The 24,353-nt window shown below is 37.6% G+C and overlaps 1 protein-coding gene and 1 pseudogene across 7 annotated transcripts in view; one reads left to right on the forward strand and one right to left on the reverse strand.

Moving 5' to 3' along the window:
• The window catches only part of SLC9B2 (solute carrier family 9 member B2), a 94,616-nt gene that overhangs the window by 59,388 nt on the left and 10,875 nt on the right, over window positions 1-24,353 (reverse strand). For 4 of the 7 annotated variants that reach the window (XM_030915042.1, XM_030915045.1, XM_010363331.2 and 1 more), the window contains exons 2-8: window positions 21,818-21,949; window positions 20,693-20,873; window positions 12,233-12,403; window positions 5,304-5,446; window positions 3,962-4,089; window positions 2,439-2,614; window positions 319-425 (exon numbers count right to left, since the gene is read on the reverse strand). In XM_030915042.1, the coding sequence (XP_030770902.1) occupies window positions 319-425; window positions 2,439-2,614; window positions 3,962-4,089; window positions 5,304-5,446; window positions 12,233-12,403; window positions 20,693-20,873; window positions 21,818-21,907 (996 nt within the window). In that variant the 5' untranslated portion in view covers window positions 21,908-21,949. The remainder of the gene's footprint in view (window positions 1-318; window positions 426-2,438; window positions 2,615-3,961; window positions 4,090-5,303; window positions 5,447-12,232; window positions 12,404-20,692; window positions 20,874-21,817; window positions 21,950-24,353) is intronic. The other 3 variants (XM_030915050.1, XM_030915072.1, XM_030915065.1) reach the window with 2 other exon arrangements.
• Window positions 1,796-1,964, forward strand: LOC115896309 (annotated as a pseudogene).

Here is a 24,353-nt window from a genome sequence, read left to right on the forward strand (position 1 = left end):
AAGCTACTACACATCTGTGTTTAGTTGAGTATTATGAACATTTAAAAAACTTGCATATCCTATTACTTTGGAACTGATATTTGTTTTACAGTGAAATTTGAAATGTACAGAATATAAAATAGAAACCCATTACAGGACTGCATTAAAATCTTCCATATTGAGCCCACTTCATAAATCTCATGGATGGCAGTGAGCAATTTTAAAATGAGGGACCACTTGCACAAACATGCCCTTCACATCTGTCTTTGAAGGAAGTGTTCTAGAATGTTTTCCCAATGATATTTAAGAGCACAACTTTCCCACATATTATTTTTTCACCTGGTCACAGCTTGGAAAGTACTGAATGAAAAATCCAAGAACAGATCCAGTTGCCACACCAATTACCACCTCCAAAACTCCTCTGAGGACGTTAAAGACAGTGGAGCCTGAAAAATACATTTAAAAAAACTTAAGAGCTCTAAATCCAACAAATAAAAGTTTTATTCCACAATCATCAACATAAAGCATCTAATTACAAAGAAGAAAAATTTTAAAGACAGTTTCTGCTTTCCATATTCTTAAATATGTAAGTAGAACCTACATTTCCCCCCATAGCATATAGGATTTAGGAAACTTTAATTAAAAAATTTTTTTGTTAGCACATTGTGCAGAAAACTATATTAAAGCTTCTCCACACTTAAGCCCTTCTTCACAGACTGTCCTAAGAAAAAATGTACTAACTAGTTTCTGTGGTCTCTTGTTATTATGGCAATCATCCTTCTTATCTAAATAAAATTACCTCTGAAGTAATTTTATTTAGCTAGGATAGCTTTCTACCAGGTAATGCTATGACTGTTAAAAGCATCTAGCTGTGATAGTAGCATTATGCTTAAGCTATTGTGGCAATAATTTACTATGAATGTGTAGAAAGTAGCTAATTAGCTTTAGTCTCTGGTATATTGAGGTGTTAAAAAAAATGTCTTGGGCCCCACCCCTAAAAATCTGATTCAGTAAGTCTGGCAGAGCTCAGATCCAAAAGGTCTAAGGACCACACTTAGTTGGTGGGGTTGGGAGGGGGCGGGGGGGGGGGGGGGTGCCGGGAGAGGAAACACAGCAGAGTCAACTAGGAAGGTTCTTTGAGCTGTAGCTTATGAAAACCTGACTGCCTCTGTTCTTTCTCCTCCCACAACCATGATTCTAATGCAAACTCTGTTGCTCTAAAGCTGTGGTTCCTAATCCAAGCTGCACTGTTTTCCACTCCCAAAGGTTCTGATTTAATTGGTCTAAGATAGGACCTACATAAGAGTATTTTTAAAAACCGCCCAGGTAATTCTAGTGTGATGCTAAGGCTGAGAAAAATTGTTTTAAAGGTGTATACCACGAAAGTGGTAAGAACATAAATTTGGATATGTGTAGTAGCATTAAAAATAGGAGTATGAGTTTGACTTAATAGGTAACAGAGCATCCTCAAGGGTTCTCGAACAAGAAAGAAATGTAATGAAAACAATGTTTTGAGAAAATCAATTTACCAGAGAATGAATGGAAGGCAGGCTCCAGAGCAATGAGAAAGGGTGGGATTCTAGGTAACAGGCATAAATCATACACAATCATAGAATGGGAAGATAACTATAGGGAGATAACAAGAATGTATAACCTGCCAAGAAGATGTGTTCCCACTACAGAATGTGAAGCTAAACTTAGATTACAATTATACTTTCTCAATCATATAATGTTGCAAATTTTATTTCCCAATTTTGAACATAAGATTAAGAAATGAACTTAAATTTGTGCTGTACCAAAGGATAATAAGTGTTGAACTGCTTTTGGCCTTTTGGTTAAGATCAAGTGTAGTATCTGTTCACATCAGTTTAATATAGGTGTTGAACAACAGTGGGAAAAAAAATAACTTAAGGTCCTCTTTTATTATACTTGAAACAAAATGCCTCAATTTCAGACACTTACTAAATATTAATAGGACATCCATTAAAATCATTGCTGTTATTACCATAAAAAGCTGAAGAGGAGAGAAGAGAAATTGTTCTTATTTTAAAGGCATGCTGTTCCTTTCACTTGGACTGCTCTCTGTCATTTGTGCTCCTTGAAAAACCTAGTCATCTTTTGTGTGAAGTCTCCACACATCTTTTGTGTGAAGCCTGAACGTTCCTGGATCACTTCAAGCAGAAACTGTTCTTTAAATCTTTCTGCCTTGTACCCCTCCCCCGCCCCTGCCCCCCATACTGCACCTACTGCATGCTACTTGAGCAGTCTCTATCTAGAGGGAGGAAGAGAGTAAAGATAGCTAGCTTCTGGCCCCTCCTTAGGTACAGAACTCTTAGTGTTCTTTTGCCTATTTTTAATTCGCCTTAATCAATTATCAAGCAAATATGTCATGCTTATAACATTTTAACCTACATCTCTAGAGTGCAAGAGTAAAGCCTGTTGTGAACTGATTAGGTTACCTGTGGAAAAGGCTATGCCCAAGCATGTGTTGAAGCCAGTGATGGCCAGAATGTCATCAAAGCTGCCAGCTGCCATGAGCAAGGTCGGGACACCCTTCTCAACACCATAGCCTCCTCCCTGCAGAAGGAGCATTGAAGGCACCACGACAGCTGGAGATACAGCACCTAAAACAAAACTAGGCAAACAGCACTTTAAATATTTATGATAACATCTTACTTATTACTATTTTGAAATTATAATACCCTCCATTTTCTTATGGGTTATACTTTGGACAACTATAGTCTTTCAAATGGCAGAGAAGCATGAATCCAGAAAAACATGTATGTGTAAAACTTCTACAGAACACTGTTTTTCAAAATGTAGCCACAGACAACCTGCTTCGGACTACATAGGTTGCCTAAAAATATATATTTACTAGTGGTATAGAAGGCCTAATGAGGGTAGGCCCCAGGATGCTGGCTTTTTTAAACAAAAAATTCATGTTATGAGGTTTGAAAAGCAATGCATGGACTTTCTGATTTGGAACCCAGTGATGCTGGGCCTTCTATCAGGGCTTGCTATGTCAAATAAGGCAACATATTAGAAGAAAATGATATGACAGTCACACTGATACCAGTAACCACAGCAGTGGTAACAGCTGAAAGCATTTTATAGTACTTACTATGTACCAGATAACATTTTGAGCACTTTACAGGTATTGGCTAATTTAATCCTCACAACAACCCTATAAGATAGATACAATCTATCTTAATTTTATAATTGAGGAAACTGAGGCACAGAGAGATTAAATACTTGTTAAAGATCACACACTGGAAAATCACAAGGCTGGGATTTGAATCCAGAGAGGAGAGTTCCAGAGTCTTAACCATGAGAAGAATTTCTTACTTCTTGCCTACTTATTAGCACTAAATTCTTACTAAGTCCTTTCTTATTTATTTACTTTGCGTGGCTCTTAACCGTTGGAAGAATTGACAGTGGAAGGAAGAGATGGCAGAACCGCCAAGTCATAATAGTCTGATGACAGGAGGAAAACAATAGTAGCTGTTGATCACTGCTGCTGTGTTTTTTATCCTTTGTCCAGACTTTAGGTGGAATCCAGTATCTCTTTAACAGGCATTGAATCAGGTGTAGGCAAAAGACCACGATTTCAACAGTTTGAATAGTAGGCGCTAACTCATATAGTTAGCGCCTACTAACATATAAACTTCTGGCCCCTCCTTAGGTACAGAACTCTTAGTGTTCTTTTGCCTATTTTTAATTTGCCTTAATCAATTATCAAGCAAATATGTCATGCTTATAACATTTTAACCTACGTCTCTAGAGTGCAAGAGTAAAGACTGTTGTGAACTGATTAGGTTACCTGTGGAAAATTTTGAAGTTAGAATATTTAGATTATGCTGTAACATCTATGTTGCATTTTCTGATATCTATAAGAAAATTCTATCATGCATTCTCTTGTATGGAATCAGAGAAAGCCCTAAATGTCCCTACATATTTTCCATGACAAAGAAACAATCATTACCCCAGTATAAATCCCCATTGCCACGGTAAATGCAGCAGGTAATGGGCCAGAAGAGCAGATGTGCACGCCTCCACAATACAGGGACCCATGGACAGTCTTACACAAACGCCCTTTAACTTCTTCAGGGCCTGAAATAGAAAAGTAGACATCCTAATAGAATCCTCTGAAGATGTGCAGAGAAGATGACCTTCAACACTTTCTCTTCAGTATATGGGCAATGTCTGGGTCATCATGAGTTTTCAAGGTAATGAGTTGTATTTAACAAACATTTTAGCACTCGAAGTGTTTACAGACAGCTTATTTAGTCCTCACTGCAACCTTTTAAGATAGGTAATACTATTATCCCCATTTTTTTAGATGTCCTCATCTGAAAAGGCACAGACTAAAGTCATCCGCCCAAGATCATGAAACTGGTGAGTGATGGGGTCAGGTTTGAACCCAGGCAGGCTGCTTTCAGCATCTGTGTTCAAAATCTCTAGCTAATTTCACATTATTTTTATTTATAATCTATGGTTCCAGAATGAGACTAAAGTGAAGAGCCTAATACCCCAAGAAAATTCATTCCTGTATTAAAAAACATACATGAAAAAAAAAGCATTAGAAAGGCATACTTGAGACTCATTCTATATATTAGGCAGTTTCCTGAGCTAGTATAGTTAGCCCTGAACACTTGCATAGGGCTTCGCAAACCAAAAATATGTTATTTTCTCCCCTATGAGCATTATTTATAACTATGGTCTATATCTATGTCAGAGAAAAGTGGGGCCTTTATTCTTGGTGCTGGCCCCATTGACAGACTCTACCTTTCCCCAAGAAAGAGAATGAGATTGGCCAGGCACAGTGGCTCACGCCTGTAATCCCAGCACTTTGGGAGGTGGAGGCAGGTGGATCACCTGAGGTCAGGAGTTCGAGACCAGACTGGCCAATGTGGCAAAACCCCGTCTCTACTAAAAATACAAAAATTAGCCGGATGTGGTAGTGCATGTCTGTAATCCCACCTACTTGGGAGGCTGAGGCAGGAGAATCACTTGAACCTGGGAGGCAGAGGTTGCAGTGAGCTGAAATTAAGCCACTGTACTCCAGCCTGGGTGACGGAGCGAGACTCCATCTCAAAAAAGAAAAAAAAAAAAAAAGGAAGAAAATGAGACCATCTTTTGAGTTATTGCAAAGCACAAGGTCCTACTTGCAAAACAATCCTCCATGAAATAAATTCTATTCTGTTCTCAAGAATGTCATGTGAAGTGTCCACATCCATTTCCTAATGCTTAGTGATTCTATTAGATACTTGAAGTATTGAAGAAACAAAATTCCTATTTAATAATGAGAAATTTACACATCATACCTTTGAATCCAGACCAAGGCCAGCACGAACCAGGATGATAGACAGGGCTATGCTTCTCAAAGAGGAAGACCACTTGTGCTTGATCTGTACATTATCGTTGATGACTGGGATATTTCTGATGAGAAACCCTGCAAGCAGCATGCCTTGAATGAAGAAATCAAACATGTCTAGTTAGTTTTCTTTTTTATTCTTTTTTTTTTTTTTTTTTTTTGAGACGGAGTCTCGCTTAGTCACCCAGGCTGGAGTGCGGTGGCGCCATCTCGGCTCACTGCAAGCTCCACCTCCTGGGTTCACACCATTCTCCTGCCTCAGCCTCCAAGTAGCTGGGACTACAGGCGCCTGCCACCATGCCCGGCTAATTTTTTGTATTTTTAGTAGAGACGGGGTTTCACCGTGTTAGCCAGGATGGTCTCGATCTCCTGACCTCGTGATCCGCCCGCCTCGGCCTCCCAAAGTGCTGGGATTACAGGCGTGAGCCACCGCGCCCGGCGTCTAGTTTTCAAATAGAGAAAATATTTTTAGTTAACTTTAATTTTATAGAGACTACTATATAATCCCAGGAACCACTTCACTCATGCTTAGAAGAAATGAAGTTAAACTTTTAGTTTAACTTGGAAGAAATTAAGTTAAGCTTTTAATTAAAAAATTAGTATAATTAAAGCAGCTAAGAAAATAATGTGCAGATAAAAAGATAAATTATAATAATTAATATTCCTAAGATAACTGAACTTAAAAGGGAGACAAGATGCAGCATCTGGATAGAGAGTATGATCAAATTCTAAATATAAAATGTTTTGATACAATGCCAGCTCAGTCAGTCCTTTGCGTGCAAACAGCAAACAGTCCCTGAAATTATTTGCTATGTCAGATTACTTGAAATATCAATAAATACCTATATGGATTCTATTTTACCTTCAGATTAGATAATTTCATAAGAGACACATAATCTACTTTGCAAAGGTTTTAGATGTCAATTATGATGAAATGAACATTGCCTGTCATGTCAGCTGGTGACTCTTCTTTCACTCAGTCATTCAACTCTACTGAATGCCTTCAGTAGTTTAGACACTAGAGTATGCATCATGCATATAATAATGGACTACTTTTCAACAAGCTTTCAGCCTCTAGGGAACAAGACAAACGGACAATACCAATTTTATGAAAGCATGAGGGGGATATTACATGAGCTGAGGCAGGAAGGGGGATTTAGAGAAGGTGAAAGAGGATGAAGAAATGGCTGGGGGAGTTGAGAAGTTTCTGGAAAAGACAGTAGTTTATTCAAAGGTAAAAGAAAAAGTGACTCATTCTGGAAACTGCAAGAAGTTGAGTGTAACTGACGAAGCTGGGTAGTGAGTGAGGGAATTCTGCCTTCATTGATATCACATGCCCACACAAAGGGAAAGGTTTCTGTGAGAGACTGTGAGCCTCTTCCCTCCATGCTTCTCCAGCAGTGCCCTCTTCTCACCTTGTCCCTATAAGCACCACACTTCAAACAACTAAATAAATTTACTGAAGTTAAGATATTTTGTGATGCAAGATGGGAGAAGAGAGACAACCTGCTGCACATGAAAGCATCACTCCAGGTGTCTCTCATCACTGCCATTTTTCTACGGGAAAGGCTCTAAGTGCTGAATGCTGTGGCGGTGGTCTTTCTGGAATGTTTATTGGGCAACAGTATCAACAGGCTTGGCTTTTGGAAAAAATAATGATGAGTTATATATGCACATGGTAAAATTAAGACATTGCTGACAAAATGTAAAGTGACAAGTACCTATTGTACCCCAACTGCAACTTTCCATCTTCATTCCTGAATGGTTTTCACTGATGAGGATCTTCTGTGCCCTTCCAGAAAGTTTCTGTACCTATTCAAGCATATTTCTCTGTGTATAAGCTCTTTTGTGCTGGACACAAATAGGACACTGATATACTGCTGTACGGCTTGGGTTTTTTCCCATTTAATAATATATCCTGGACATTTTCCCACTGAAGCACATATATATTTGCTTTATTCCCTTTTAATAGCTGGAATAGTATCTCACTGTTTGGAAGTTCCATAATTTTTGGACCACTAATAATAGATTTTAAGAAATTTTTCAAGTTTCTCATTATAAACAGTGCTGAAATGAGCACAATTCATATGTCAAGTATTTAAGTGCCTGCTACATGCTAGCCCTGTATGAGATCCTAGTAACAAAGAGGTGAGCTAGACCAGCAGTCCCCAGCCTTTTTGGCACCAGGGACCGGTGTTGTGGAAGACGGATTCTCCATGGATGGCAGGGGGAATGGTTTCGGGATGAAGCTTTCCACCTCAGATCATCAGGCATTAATTAGATTCTCATAAGGAGCATACAACCTAGATTCCTTGCATGTGCAGTTCCCAATAGAACTCATGCTCCTATGAGAATCTAATGTCGCTGCTGATCTGAGAGGTAGCAGAGCTCAGGCAGTAATGGTCGCTCACCTCCTGCCATGGCCCGGGGCTTGGGGACCCCTGAGCTAGACTAATGTGGTCCTTGTCCATATGGAACTTATATATTTGTAGGTTTGCATTAACTATATTCATATCATAATTCCTAGCAGTGGAAATGTTAGGCCCTATGGTATAGGTGTATATAATTTTTATACATATTGATGATTTACCAGCCAAAAGTACTGCACTAATGCTTACATTCCATTATCATGACAATAGCTCTTTAATGAAATTTAAAATATGTGTCTAAACCACTCCTAAATTAATTATGGCATTCAATGACCTGAAATAAAATGGAATATCCTAAGAGGAACTCAAAACTATGTTAAAAGGTTTTTGTTTTGGGGGATATGAGGAGGCATTTTTTTTTGAGACAGGGTCTTGACATGTTGCCCAGGTTGGTCTCAAACTCCTGGGCTCAAGCAATTCACCGACCTTAGACTCCCAAGGTGCTGGGATTACAGGTATGAGCCACTGCTCTCTCTTGGCCTGAGAGAGCATTTTTCATTCCTGAAATGAACGTGAGAACAGCTTCCCTGGGACATTGTTTCCTTTGCTAGTGGTCTGGTTGATGTAATGTGGCCACCTGATTTTGATTTGGCACGTGTCCCCACTCCTGCCTCTAGGGCCTCCCTTGGTCATGGAGGAAAGAACATCTTCCTGGATATAGGAGTGTTGTTCTCTTAAAATTTTGTATTATGAAAATTATCAACATATGGCTAATCTCATTTCATCTACTCCCAAGTTTATTTTTTTAATAATTTGTGTTATGGAAATTTTTTCAATAATGATTTCCCTTCTCTTCCAAAGGGAAGCCATTTTCAAAATCATTTCAGGAATCAAAAATGCTCACGCATAATTGCGTCCCTGGCAATCACTTCAATTAAACTCTTAAAAATATAGAACAGGCAACCATCACATATATTTTGTCTTAATAAGTTTCCTTTATGGATTCAGATAATGCTTCAGTTTTGGATACTGGCCTTAATATAATAAGAAGCAGTAAACTTTCTTCCTCTATGCAAGTATACAACTATAAAAAAGAAGGGTGAAATATGTATGTACTTTTTGAGAATGATTTCAGTTACCTTAGGAGATTTCATTTTATCACAAATCCCAATACTTTCCATCTTTTTGCAACATGGTATATTTTGTTTTTGCAATAAGCATGGAGTGAAAAAAAGACAAATAGGGTGTAATGGGCATTTTTTTCATGTGTCTAGAACAACAGTCTTCAACATAGGTTGCATATTAGAATCATCTGGAGGGCTTTTTAAAACTTCTGATGTCCAGGCCATACCATATTCCATTTCAATTAATTCAGAATCTTTGGAGTAAGATCTAGGCATCAGCTTTTTAAAAAAATTTTTTTTAATTTAAATTTTTTTTAAATTTAATTTTTCTTTTAATTATTTTTTATTTTATTTTTATTTTTTGAGAAGGAGTCTCACTCTGTCACCAGGCTGGAGTGCAGTGGCGCAATTTCAGCTCACTGCAACCTCTGCCTTCTGGGTTCAAGTGATTCTCCTGCCTCAGCCTCTTGAGTAGCTGGGGCTACAGGTGCATGCCAACCATGCCTGGCTAATTTTTTGTATTTTTAGTAGAGACGGGGTTTCACCATGTTGAACAGGATAGTCTTGATCTCCTGACCTCATGATCCACCTGCCTCGACCTCCCAAAGCATCAGCTTTTTAAAGACAGGTGATTCCTGGCCTGGCATGGTGGCTCACACCTGTAATCCCAGCACTTTAGGAGGCCAAGATACGAGAATTGCTTGAGCCCAGGAGTTCAAGACCTGGTGAGCAACAAAGTGAGACCCCATCTCTACAAAAACCAAAAAGGTGTAGGGGCATGTGCCTGTAGTCCCAGCTACTGGGCAGGCTGAGGCAGGAAGATTGTTTGGGCCCAGGAGGTTGAGGATGCAGTGAGCCATGACTGTGCAACTGCACTCCACCCTGGGCAAATGAGACCCTGCCTCAAAAACAAAACAGAACAAAACAATGAACGAGAGATTCTTATGAGCAGCCAAGTTCTAGAATGAATGATCTTGCTACATAAAATGTGATCTTAGAGCTTAGAAATGCAGAATCTCTGACCATGAAGACCTACTTAATTAGAATTTGTATTTTAACAAATTCCAAGGTCATCCTCTGTACAGTGAAGTTTGAGAGTCACTAATTTTGATACAAGGGTCAGCAAAAATGTTCTGTAAAGGGCCAATGAATATCTTAGGCTTTGTGGGCCATAAAGTCTCTGTTAGAACTTCACAACTCTGCCAGTATAATGCAAAGCAGACATAGACAATATGCAAACAAATAAACGTGGGTGGGCTCCAGTTAATATTAATTTATAAAGAGAAGTAGTCTGTCAACCCTTTATCCTAGCATATAGGCATATTTAGAAACAATTCATTTTAACAATAATTCAATTAATAACATTAGAAAACAAAAAGCACCTATGAGAAACAATATGAATTAAGTAGAATACCTTTAGTTTTACCTAAAATTAGAAATACATTGAGAAATGGGGCATAGTAAGAGATAAATAATTCTACTTCTTTTTATATTTAACTTTACTGACCACAAGTTCAAAAGCAGATACCTTTGGTGTATGTTAGCGAATCCTGATTGTTCTTACTCATACAGCTAACAGAAAGAAAGAAAAAAAACTGTTCAGGAAATGTGTGCAAATATATATGCAAGTATGAAAGGTAGGTGGTTTTTTACTAGAACTGGGTGATTAATAAATCTGTTAGAAATGAACACAAAATGCCTCTGTGGTAAACAAATTTTATAATGCAGAATTCTTTGAAGACACATTAAAGGTATCACATCTAGTTTTAAGACTAATTTGTATATGTGTCTTGTTTGGGCAGTTCTCATTGCCTCTGGAAGAGTATTTTCAGCTATGTCTTTAATAATCATGGTATTTTATTTCATTTTTATTTTTTTTGAGATGGAGTCTCGCTCTTGTCACCCAGGCTAGAGTGCAGTGGCGCGATCTCGGCTCACTGCAACCTCCACCTCCCAGGTTTAAGTGATTCTCCTGCCTCAGCCTCCCAAGTAGCTGCAGTTACAGGCACCCGCCACCACGCCCAGCTAAGTTTTTTTATTTTTAGTAGAGATGGAGTTTCACCATGTTGGCCAGGCTGGTCTTGAACTCCTGACCTCAGGTGATCCTCTTGCTTTGGCCTCCCAAAGTGCTGGGATTATAGGCGTGAGCCACCATGCTCGGCCAATATTATATTTTACATATACCCAATGGTGTGCTGGTAAATGCTTAACAAGTGGCTTGCCAAAAAAGTATGCATTTTATATAGGCACATGCATTATTACATTTTACTGATATAAAGGATGTGCAGCACACAGTTTACAAATATACAGCCATCTTCACTGTAAATTCTATATAGCCAATTTATTCTCCCAGAATATTTTCACTGCTGTTTGTCAAAATTCTGTGTCCATAACCAACTATGGCTGCAGTTCTACCAAGATTTGACAGAATCAGACTACAAATAAATGGTTGCATACTATCTGATTCAGCAAAGAAGTCACATATCATGAATGAGCAAGTGCAGTGTCACTGTGAATGCTGGCTGATATTTTTGCTTATATTAATGAATAAGATGAAAATGAAACAATAAAAATACATGTCAGAACTTCACTCTGTCAATGACATAAGTAACTTATACTATGACAAACTTTGGTTTGTAGCATTTGCTGACTTTTTGGTTGTCGTTGTTACAGATACTTCTACCATGGCCGATTTTAAGCTACAACATGATGTCACTGAAAGTGGAGTTGGGAAGAGGTGGCAGTGGCACACCATTATGTAGTACTTCCATAATCTCAAGAGCATAGGTGAGGGGAAATAGAGTAAAACATTAGGAAGTCTTCAGTGTTGAGCACTGAATGCTTGTTTTTAATGTCAGTTATTTAATTATATATTTATTTATTTATTTATTTATTTATTTATTTATTTATTTTTTGAGACAAAGTCTCTTTCTGTTGCCCAGATTGGAGTGTAATGATGCAATCATGGCAGCCTCGACCTCCCGGGTTCAATCAATCCTCACACCTCAGCCTCCTGAGTAGCTGGGACTACAGGTGCACGTCACCATGGCCAGCTAATTTTTGTATTTTTTTGTAGAGACAGGGTTTCACCATGTTTGGCCTGGCTGGTCTCAAACTCCAAAGCTCAAGCAATCTGCCTACCTTGGCCTCCCAAAGTGCTGGGATTACAGGTGTGAGCCACAGCACCTGGGCCCGGATAATTTAATTTTTTAAACTGCCATGTTTAACAACTGGATCACAGGACTCCTCAAAATTTAACAATTGGCTTTTGGCTCCAGCATGGCAAATACAGAAATATTTTATTCCTTTATTTCCCAAAGCTTTCCAAACTATTATTTTAAAAATATAGTTTACTCTGGAGAAAACAGGAAACATTTAGCACTTACCAAGAAGAGAAGGCAGTGGAGGCAATGTAGGTAACTTAATAAGCCCCAAAAGTTTACCTCCAATGATGGCACAATAGAATAGGATTATAATTCCAAATAGGTTTCCTCCAGGAAGACATTCACTGCCAGTAATTGACCAAACTACAGCCCACAGAAGAACAAAGATGGTAACTGAAATAAACCAGGAATACTAGTTACTATCAATAAGTTGTCACATGGAGGTTTTGACAAAATCTAAAATAATTTGTAAAAATAAATACTGAATGAAAATGCAAATATTTATAATCATGTTTAATCTTTTTTTTTTTTTTTTTTTTTGAGGCGAAGTCTCGCTCTGTCGCCCGGACTGGAGTGCAGTGGCCGGATCTCAGCTCACTGCAAGCTCCGCCTCCCGGGTTTGCGCCATTCTCCCGCCTCAGCCTCCCGAGTAGCTGGGACTACAGGCGCCCGCCACCTCGCCCGGCTAGTTTTTTTTTTTGTATTTTTAGTAGAGACGGGGTTTCACTGTGTTAGTCAGGATGGTCTCGATCTCCTGACCTCGTGATCCGCCCGTCTCGGCCTCCCAAAGTGCTGGGATTACAGGCTTGAGCCACCGCGCCCGGCCAATCATGTTTAATCTTTAAAGAGTATCAGTAAGATGAACAACTGGGTAACTGCCAACATCTTAAGAAATCGCATATTAACAGTACTTTTGAACTGCCTATGTGCCCCTCCCCATCCATCTCCCTTTATACTGCCAGAAGGAACCATTATTTTGACTTTTTTCACCATTCACTTTTCTCTCTATAATTTTAACAAAAATATGTTATTTAGTTCTGTCTTGAATTAGACATTATTGTTTCTTTTCTTTATAGTCAATATTTGTTTAGAATTACCTACAAAGGCACCTTTTCTGAAATCATCATTCATTATGGCATCTCAAACTTTTCTTTTTCTTTTCTTTTTTTTTTTTTTTTTGAAACAGTGTCTCCAGCTGTAACCCAGGCTGGAGTGCAGTGGCACAATCATGGCTCACTACAGCCTCAACCTCCCAGGTTCAAGCGATCCTCCTGCCTCAACCTCTCACATAGCTGGGACTACAGGTGTGTGCCACCATGCCTGGCTAATTTCTTAAAAATGTTTTAGTGGAGACAGGGTTTCATCATTTTACCCAGGCTGGTCTTGAAGTCTTGTGCTCAAGTGATCCTCCTGTCTCAGCCTCCCAAAGTGCTGGGATTACTGGTGCGAACCATCTCATCCAGCCTCAAATTTTTCATCTGGGACAATTATCCTGCTGCCTAAAGTATTTCTTTTAGGAAAAGAATTTCTATAAGAATGTGAAATAGGCCAGGCATGGTGGTTTATGCCTTTCCCATCACTTTAGGAGGTCAAGGCAGGAGGATTGCTCGAGCTCCAAGTTCGAAACCAGCCTGAGCAACATAGTGAGACCTCATCTCTACTAAAGTATAAAAATTAGCTGGGTATGGTGGTGGGCATCTGTAATCTCAGCTACTCAGGAAGCTGAGGCAAGAGGATCCCTTGAGCCCAGAAGTTCAAGGATGCAGTGAGCTACGACTGCACCACAGCATTCCAGCCTGCATTACACGGCGATACCCTGCCTCAAAAAACAAAAACAAAAACAAAACACAAACAAAAAAAAATAAATGTTTCCCTGTTTGAAAAGTTGTGTTTTACAAAACTGTGCACTAAAAATTGAAAACTTTATGGGAAAAAGAGAGTTGGGGCAGACCACTCAAAACTGGTGACCAAAGCACTAAGAAAAACCAAAACAATCCTAGTAAGAGTCTTAGCACAGATGAATCTACATACTGACACTTGTGTCTGACACAGGCGGTCTGTGATGGAAATTCTTGAGGGTATTTTCTTTAAACAGAGAGTAGTTCCATCAAAATCTGATCCATATTTTAGCCGTCTGCCTCAATACAATAAATTTCAACAAAAGGAAAAGCGCTGGCATCTTCTTTACCTCAGCTTATACTCTCAGTCGCTTCATCCACATGTGTTCTATTAGATAACTTAATGTTGTAGAATGTTTGAGTTCTTGAAGCCCCTAAACCAGCTACTAACTGCATGAAAAGTCAGCACTTCCACAGAGGTTTCATTGTTTAAAAGGTCCTCATGCAGGGAAGACTTTATCTTTAATTGTAAGAAAGCATACATATGGTCTTTTTTTCCCCAGTTCACTTTGCCTTCACTTGCAATTGCTTGATGATACAAAATATTAATGGGCCAGGAAAAATTATATACAAAACTGCAAATTCCATACACTCTAACACAATTCTCCTATTTACCATTGCATATGAGCTAATTCATGATACAGAAACACTCTGTATCACAGCATGCTGTATTTCTCAGGAGGATCTGTTGTAGTAAATTCTTAGTTTCATTGTCTGGAATTATCTTTATTCTCATTCTTAAAAGATAGTTTTTCTAGGTATACCTCAGTTTTATGTTAAATTCTAGGTTGAGTGTTATTGTCTCTCCATTCCTTGAAAATACTATTCCTTGGTTTTCTGGTTTTGAAGAACCTAATTTCAGCTTTTTAAAGGAATTCTTTTTCCTTGTTTTCAACATCTTCACTTTTTCTTTGGTTTTCCTTTCAGTATAATGTGTTTAGGTGGGACTTCGTTTTGCTTAAGATTTATGCTTTTTTAAAAAATCAGTTCTGGGAAATTCTTAGCCTTTATTTCTTCAAAGATTTCCTTTTCCCCATTCTCTTTTTCTATGTTGCTAACCCTAGTTTTCATATTTTTCATCTTTGTGTGTACTGCATTCTAGATCATCTCTTCAGATTTATTCACCCGTTCACCATTTTTTTCACTTAATCTGCTGCCTAATTTGACCACTGAGTTTTTCATTTCAATTACTATATCTTTCATTTCTAGAAGTTCAAGTTTGTTATTCTTCAAACCTATTCATTTTTTAAATAGTTACTTGTTTTGTACTCATGTTTTCTAATTTTTAACTTATTTATATACATAAATGTGTTATATTCTATTTTCTGACAATGCACATATTTGAAATCTGTTTGTTTCCTTTCACATGTTGCATTTTTTTTTTTTCAATAATGAGCTCTCCCTTGGAACTTTGTCTAAAATTAAACTTTTTAGTTTGTCTTTTGCAACAGTGAGCTCTCCCTTGGAACTGTGTCCAACTTTGTTGAAGCCTTAGGCTGAATGAGTTTTCCCAGATGGGAAATGAATTTACTTCTACCATGTACTTAAAAGCTTACCATCCGAGACCATCTGAAAATGTCTGAAAATAGATACATTTTCAAATTGAATTTTTTCTGTGAAATTGGAGACAAATTAGGATGAAGTTAAACATTTTTTTTGGAGACTCCACATCTGCCCCAGCCAGCAACCACAGTTGAGACAGGTTTAGTCACAGGCCCCATCTGCAGAACAGGTTTACCTCAAATTTGGCATTACACTGGGTTTCCACTTTATGTGGGTGAAGGAGAATGCTTTTTCCTGTTAGACTTCTCTCAACCTGGGCAGGCGCTAGCTTAGCCTCCTGTGCTCCCAGTGCTCTCAAAATCCATCTCAAGTTCCCTGAGGTTTGGTAGAAACCTCCAGGGTGGGGCCACCTTGACTGCTTATTGACCTCTGTTACTTACACTTTGGTTTTGGTGTCTGATGATTCCCTGTTTTCTTGACAGATCATTTCAAAAGACTTAAAATATTTTTTCAGATGCTTTCCTTGGTTTGTGACAAGATTGTTCATTGAGTCTTAACTACCATACTGACTGAATTGAATGTCCCTTTTCCTAAACCCTCACAGAATTGTTACGGATTTTCTAGGCTTATGATACGACTGCAGTGGAATACCTAAGGGACTTTTGGTATTTCCCAATTAGCTACAAGGGTTGACATTTCTATGTGATATCAGAAGTAGAATGGAAAAGCAGGATTTGCCAGCTATTATACTAAATTCTACTTTGTCATAGCATAAACTCAAGCTAATATTAAATTCAGCAAGGTAGAATTAAATGTTTTCTCTTTTCAGCTGGGTGCCTGTAATCCCAGCACTTTGGGAGGCCGAGGCAGGCGGATCACGAGGTCAGGAGTTCGGGACCAGCCTGACCAACGTGGTAAAACCCTGTCTCTACTAAATACAAAAATTAGCCGGGCATGCTAGCACGTGCCTGTAATCCCACCTACTCAGGAGGCTGAGGAAAGAGAATCACTTGAACCCAGGAGGTGGAGCTTGCAGTGAGCTGAGATCGAGCCATTGCACTCCAGCCTGGGCGACAGAGCGACACTCCATCTCAAAAAAAAAAAAAAAAATAGTTTTCTCTTTTCTACTTCAAGACTATTAAAAAAATCTCTAACTCTCTTTCCCTGTGCCTTACCTGAAATACAGTTGTAAATACATAGCAAATGGTATGTCTATAAGGTTTCTCTAAATCATGTTTAAATCAGTTAACAATTTACTTCTCATTTATGATTATGGAAAACCACAAATTTTCACATGTAAGATTTACTTTTTTTATTTTACTTTTTTGAGACAGTTTCACTCTTGTCACCCAGGCTGCAGTGCAATGGCACGGGCTCACTGCAACCTCCGCCTCCCGGGTTCAAGTGAGTCTCCTGTCTCAGCCTCCCAAGTAGCTGGAATTACAGGCACCTGCCACCATGCCCAGCTAATTTTTTGTATTTTTAATAGAGATGAGGTTTCACTATGTTGGCCAGGCTGGTCTTGAACTCCTGACCTCGTGATCCACCTGCCTTGGCCTCCCAAAGTACTGGGATTACAGGCGTGAGCCACCGCACCCAGCCTACTTTTTGAGAAGAATACTGATATATACTGCATTGGCACAGGAAAGAATATAGGACTAAAGTCGTCTTGTAAACTTCTGGAACAGAAAAACAGAAAAATAAGCGATGAGATGTTTATCTACCATGAACCTCATTTTTCAGGCTGCTTTATGAACAATTATATATTTTTAAAAAATGAGTCCCAAAATTACATTATTCATTTTTACTCTTTCCTTATGTCGGTCCATATCTGTTTCATTGCAAATGTTTTAACTATCAATAGGCCACATTTTGAATAACGAAAGTTTAAAAAAATAATAAAAAGAACAGAAAAGGTATTCAATTATCTGTTGTCTTATCAGCTAATGTATATTTTTGGATTCTGGTTTTCTGTACATGTTTTTTTTTTTTTTTTTTTTTTGAGGCGGAGTCTCGCTCTATCGCCCGGACTGGAGTGCAGTGGCCAGATCTCAGCTCACTGCAAGCTCCGCTCCCGGGTTTACGCCATTCTCCTGCCTCAGCCTCCCGAGTAGCTGGGACTACAGGCGCCCGCCACCTCGCCCGGCTAGTTTTTGTATTTTTAGTAGAGACGGGGTTTCACCGTGTTAGCCAGGATGGTCTCGATCTCCTGACCTCGTGATCCGCCCGTCTCGGCCTCCCAAAGTGCTGGGATTACAGGCTTGAGCCACCGCGCCCGGCCTTCTGTACATGTTCTAAGTTTGAGATTTTCTTCCATGCTTAGTTAAGTAACCTCACCTGGTTTCATTAAAAACACATCTAGAGCCCAAAGTATAAAATATTATGCTTGGCTTTCATTGTCCCAGATGATAATGGTAAACATGTCTTTCAGAGCCCACAAAGTATAACTATGGAGTTGAGTCTCATTTTTCAGTAAACATATGTGGGCATTCATATATTTATTTCAATGATGCTATTATTCCTCAACACAATTTTTTTGAAATTGTCTTTAAATTTGCCTTAAAAGGCAAATTTAGTAAGACATAAAACTATGAAACTATTAGAAAAAAACATAAGAAAAAAGCTCCATGACACTGGTTTGAGCAATAACTTTTTGGATATGACTCCAAAAATACAGGCAACAAAAGCAAAAACAGACAAACCAGATTACACCAAACTAAAAAGCTTCTGCACAGCAAACAATCCACAGAGTGAAGAGGCAACCTACAGCCTGGGAGAGAACAGTTGCAAACCATGTACCTTGCAAGGAGTTAATGTCCAGAATATAAAAGGAACTCAAAAAACTCAATAGCAGGAAAACAAATAATCCAATTTAAAATGGGCAAAGAACTTGAATTTTTCAAAAGAAGACATACAAATGGCCAACAGGTATAGGAAAAAATGTTCAACATTTCACCTCATGCCTGTCAGGAGGGCTATTATCAAAAAGACAAAAGATAACAAGGGGTTGGCAAGGATGTAGAGAAAAGGTAACTCTGTGCACTGTTGGTAGGAATGTAAATTAATACCACCATTATGGAAAGTGGTATGGAGAGTCCTCAAAAAAAGTAAAAATAATAACACCATATGATCTGGCAATCCCATTACTAGGTATGTATCCAAAGGAAATGAAATCAGTATGTTGAAGAGATGTCTGCACACCCAAGTTTACTGCAGTACTATTTACAATAGCCAAGATATGGAATCAACCTAAGTGTCCAACAATGAATGAATGGATAAAGAAAATATGATGTATATACACAATGACATGTTTTTCAGTCATAAAAAAGAATGAAATCCTGTCATTTGCAACAACGTGGATGAACCTAGAGGATATTATGCTAAGTGAAATAAGCCAGGCACAGAAAGACAAATATTACACGTTCTCACTCATATGTAGAAAAGTTGTTCTTATGGAAATAGTAAATAGAATAGTGATTACCAGGGACTGGGGAGGGGAGGAGCTTGGGGTTATGGGGAGAGAGTGGTCAACAAGTACAAAGTGATAATTAGATAGGAAGAGTAGTTTGTTCTGTACCACAGCAACGTGACTATAATCAGGAATAAGGTATTGTATACCTTAAAACAGAAGATTTTCTATGTTCTCACCATGAAGAAATGATAAATGCTTCAGGTGGTAGACATGCTAATTAGCTAGATTTGATCATAATATAATATATAAATGTATTGAAACATCATATTGTACCCCACAAATATGTACAAATATGTGTCAAAAACAAAAATAAATAATGCTGATGAAGATGTTTATGCTTTTGAACAATTCTTTTTATATTTTGATGTTAAAATTATCTTTATCTTCTGAAAATATGATTTATAAAAGTGAAAAATTGTGGATAGATTCCAGGCATTTAAAAGTTGGCAGGTTAAAACTAGTTTTGCCAGGTGCAGTGGTATATATCTGTAAGAAGCTACATGGGAATCCTGGAGACAGGATTTTGTTATGTTGCCCAGGCTGGTCTTGAACTCCCAGGCTCAAGAGTGTCTCCAGGAAAAAAAGGTTGGGTGGGGGAGGTGAAAGTAGCAGGAACGCTATGACCAATGCCTTGACATGTAATTTTCTCTAGACTTTAAATGTGAAGATCCATGAAAAAAAAAAATGTATACACACATGCACATATAACTCAAGTATACTGAGTGATATATATTGGGTTGTTGGTCATAGGATACAAAATTTCAGTTAGACAGGAGGAACAAGGTTAAGAGGTTTATTGTACAACATGAAGACTATAGTTAATAACATATTGTATTCTTGAAAAATGCTAAGAGTGAATGTAATGTGTTCTCACCACAAAAAATGATAGCTATGTGAGGTAATACATATGTTAATTAGCTAAAATTAGTAATTCTACTATGTATACATACTTCAAAACATCATGTTGCACATAGCAAATACATACAATTTTATCAATGTAAAAAATAAATTTTAACTGTCAATGAAAAAATATTGTCTTCTTAAAAAAAACTAATTTGCCTTTATAGATAATTTTCAAATCTCTTCCTTTTTCTACTATATCACATATCCCCCAGCATACACAGCACAGACACATATAAGCACACAATTCATTTCTGAAGAAAATAGGGCATAAGTGAATCTGAACTTCCATATATTTGTCAAATTGATAGCAGAATAACCTTTGGCTTCCTCCAAAGACCAAATCCATTCCTAAAAGACAAATATATTACAACCCTAAAAATTTGCAAAATAGTGCTGAGATAAACTCCCGAAGAAAAATCCCCCAAATGTCTTATGTAACAGCAGCTCTACTAAAATAAGCTGAATTGCAAACCAATATTCTTACTTATAAAGTAACAGGATTCATTTGGAAGTATAAATGGGGCTGTGTTTGCTAAACTATTACTTGCATTACTTAACAGTAATAACCACCAACATTTATGTAGTGTTTTAGATAGTCCTAAAGTAATCCTGTGAAATTACTCAGATATAGTAAAGGAAAAGGTCCTTGATCTGTGTTCCTTCCCCCTTCCCACAATGGTGGTGACCACAGTGATCCTGAAAGCCAATGTGAAGACAGTGGAGCCCTGTTAGTCTAGGTCCTTCCCTTCAATGTGTGGGACAGAGCCACCCATGTGTGTGAATTGTTCACCAACTAGTTTTTATGTGTGGGAGAAGTGAACGTTTTGTCTTTTCAACCATATTATTTAGGAATCTGTCATTATAACAACTTCATCTTTTGCCCTCTATTTCTGAATTAATCCTTACCATTTGTTATGACCCTGTCCAGTAAACCATGTGGAGGGCAAGCCAGCATTTGTCTCAGCCTTTGTATATGATTTGCTTCAGTTGGTGTTTCTTGTAGCTTTTTTTCACTGCTTTTCAAAAGGATACTCCCTTCTGTTGGTTCATTTGCATCTATACCTTTGAGGTTCATAACTGTCTCCTCCTGTATTTAAAGTAATTTTAAAAATCCTTAAAACTGTATATATTTTACACATCATCACCTTACAAATCAAATTTCTATGACTAGACTCAAGTATAACACTTTGTAGGAAAAACACACAGCTTTATTACTAGCTAATCAGCTTGAAACAAGAATTATGCTAGGAGTATTTAGCAGTCACTATTTTTAGTACAGGTTGAGTATCACTAATCTGGAAATCTAAAATCTGAAATGCTCCAAAATCTGAAACTTTTTGAGTGCTGACATGACACACAAGTGAAGAATTCCACACCTAAACTCACATGACAGGTAACAATCAAATGCAACTTTGTTTCATGTACAAAATTATTTAAAATATTGTATAAAATTACCTTTGGATTACCTGTATAAGGTGTATATGAAACATAAATACATTTCCTGTTTAGATTGGGGTTCCATCTGCAAGATGTCTCATTAGGTGCATGCAAATATTTTAAAAAAAAGAAATCCAAGACACTTATGGTCCCAAGCATTTCAGATAAGGGATACTCAACCTGTGTTATAAATGTCTGGGTCACATAACATTTTATTACGTTTTGTAATACTGGGTTTTAAAATAAGCATATTTAAGATAAAATTCAGGGCAATAATTGGCACATATACCAAAGTAATTTAGAAAAAGATAACTATCTGTAATGAAAACCACTTCACATTCATTAATCTACTCGAATTTGAGCAATAAAAAGAAAGGAAGAAACCAAAACCATTCTAGAGATTAGGTCAGAGACACAAAGCATTCCACAGGCTCTCCATTTTTCTAGCCACAGGTAGGGTCAACTGACAATGATGTTAGCTGGGAAAACTGGTAGTCACACCTGCTGTGCACTGTGTGTGTCTGGGAATAGGAGAATTGGTAAATGAGTGGTAGAATATGAAGGAAATACAATTCTGTCACAGCTTAGATTTACCTGTGTTTCTTGATGCATGGAGGGCATGTGATTCATTCCTGTGGATGGTTCTGAATCTTCACATGTAATTCTTTTATCTTCATCCCCCATTATTTATAATTAAGAAGATGACAGAGGGAAGAGGAACGAGATCTGTTTTGAAAGAGTACAGATATAGAGGAGTAATTTGAAAGTCTTTTGATTTCAAAGACTTCGGATTGTACTTATTTTTCCCTAAGAATTCTGAATGGAATGGCTAAACTATTTGAAATTAGACTATTCTTAATTTTCAATGGCTGTTGTTTTTTTTTTTTTTTTTTTTGCTTGATTCTTGTATATTACCATCATTCTTATCTACCTTTTTACTTCTCTTAAAAAAGCCTTTGTTGACCAATCACATTTTTATGATTTCTTTCCCACACTGTTTTTTGAGTTATACTTAAAAACATTCCAAGCAATATCAGTGTTAAATTGTCCTCTCTCATGGGCCAACTGGATGAAGCAGCAAGCCTCCAGGTAACTTTCCAATGTTGACAGGAGGAATGAGTCACTAAAGGGAAATCTCTGGATTCCATCCTTTTCGGAGAATCTAGAGTCACTAACTCTTGCCTGGTTCTTATTTCTAAATTAAAGTTTAAAAATACACAATTGACTGAGTAGCCACAATGTCTTAGACACTACGAGAAGTGCTATGATAGTTACTTTTTAGTCACTGTGGGCAATTCAAAGATTACCAAAACACAGTGTTTGTTTTCCACTGACTTATCCTATACCAGGAAAAATAAATTTATACCAAATAACTAAGAAAACCTTAAGACTACCAATTGGCTCAATAAACACTCACTTCAACTCATTCTCCCTTGGCTTTCCATGCTATACAGGCTACAAGGCAAATACAGTACTCCAGTTCCTAGCCACTTTTGCAGGTAGAGGTGACCATGTGTAACAGTTCTACATATGAGATTTAGGTGGGAGCTTTGGGGGAGGCCTTTAGAGGATAATACTTTGTACTCTTTGTCCTCTAACATTTCCCTTTCTCCTTCCTAGAATGTAGATACAGTGGCTGGAAGGAGAGCAGACATCTTTCAAGCATGAGAATAAAAGCCCTCTACTTAGGATAGTAGATAAGTAAGATAGAAGCTGGTTCCTTGACGACATCTTCCAGTTGCTCCATCAGCCTTGGACTGCCAAGCATTGGGGTAATTGTTTAAACCACTATTAATCAAGTTTTTTCTTCTTTTTTAACTAGTAAGGAAACTTACTCCTAATGCAACAAGTACAATGAGTATCTTGATAGAGGTACACACTACAAACTTGTGATAGAATCGAAGAGAAAATTATGTAAGAGAAGGGAAAATCTAATTCAACACATATCAAAGTGCCTAATGTGTTCCAGGCACTATGCTAGACATAAAGACAAGGATGAATTAGACAGGACCCCTCCCTCAAGGAATCATTTTCTCTGTTCAACAAAGTACCAAGAAATTTGCATTTAAAATTTCAAAGAACATCATAATCTTTCTACCACCACCACCATTTTTCCTAATTACAAAACACAATGGTAACCAGAGTGCCATCTCAAAAAAACCTTTAGTTTACTTATTATATATAATTTATAATAAATATGCTTATATAATGATATATATGTGTATATATATATATGTTTGTATATATACTTTTTTAAATTAAAAAACTTATTTCAAAATTTAGACTGAGAACATAAAAGAAAGTCACTTGACCAGACAATGTTAGACTCAGAGAACACTTGTCTTAAAGGCATGGAGGCAAGAAAGTCAGTGGTGTGTGAGGGAAAACTGCTGGAGCCTGTGGCAGGAGGCTGAGAGTAACGCGAGATCAGATTTAAGAGTTAGGATATCAGATCTCCAACCACAGCACCTGGCCCTTACCTTCTGAAGTGAATGACCCCAAATATGGTAACTGACAAGATGGGCTGGGTTCGGATTTGGATAAGCCTGAGTCTGAAGTCCATCTTCCTCATATACCAAATTGCTTAACCTCTTTGTGATTAATTCCTTATTTATGAAAGGGAGACAAGAATAGTTCTAACTATGCACAGGTGGCATTCAATAGTGTTGGTTATTGTTAACCACGCATATTCCTTCTTCCTGATTATCATAAGAAGAATCTTTAAGAATTGTTTTGTTTTCCCTATTAAGCAAGACAAAGTCACCTCAATCTTGAAGAATTTACTACTTAATCCCATTGATTTTATTTGGTCATGATTTTTCATCTATTTTTGAGGCCCACTTCTTGATGAGGTGGATGTAACATTCATTTCTTCACCTTTCTCAGTAGGAGAATTACATAGAAATTCTTTGGCAGTATCACTAGAATCATCTCTTTCATCAAATTCTCAAAATCACCCAATTCTGCCACTTACAAAAACTATTTTTAAATAGTCACAAATTAGAAATTATTATTTTTAGTAGACACAAACTATTGGTTAAAATGAAGCCTTTGTGAACAAATTTTATTAATGTTATCACGGGGTCATTTTAAACATAAACAATCACAACTTGGTATGTTATAACATCTG

This window comes from Rhinopithecus roxellana, chromosome 2 (assembly GCF_007565055.1).
Source record: "Rhinopithecus roxellana isolate Shanxi Qingling chromosome 2, ASM756505v1, whole genome shotgun sequence".
Lineage (NCBI taxonomy): Eukaryota > Metazoa > Chordata > Mammalia > Primates > Cercopithecidae > Rhinopithecus > Rhinopithecus roxellana.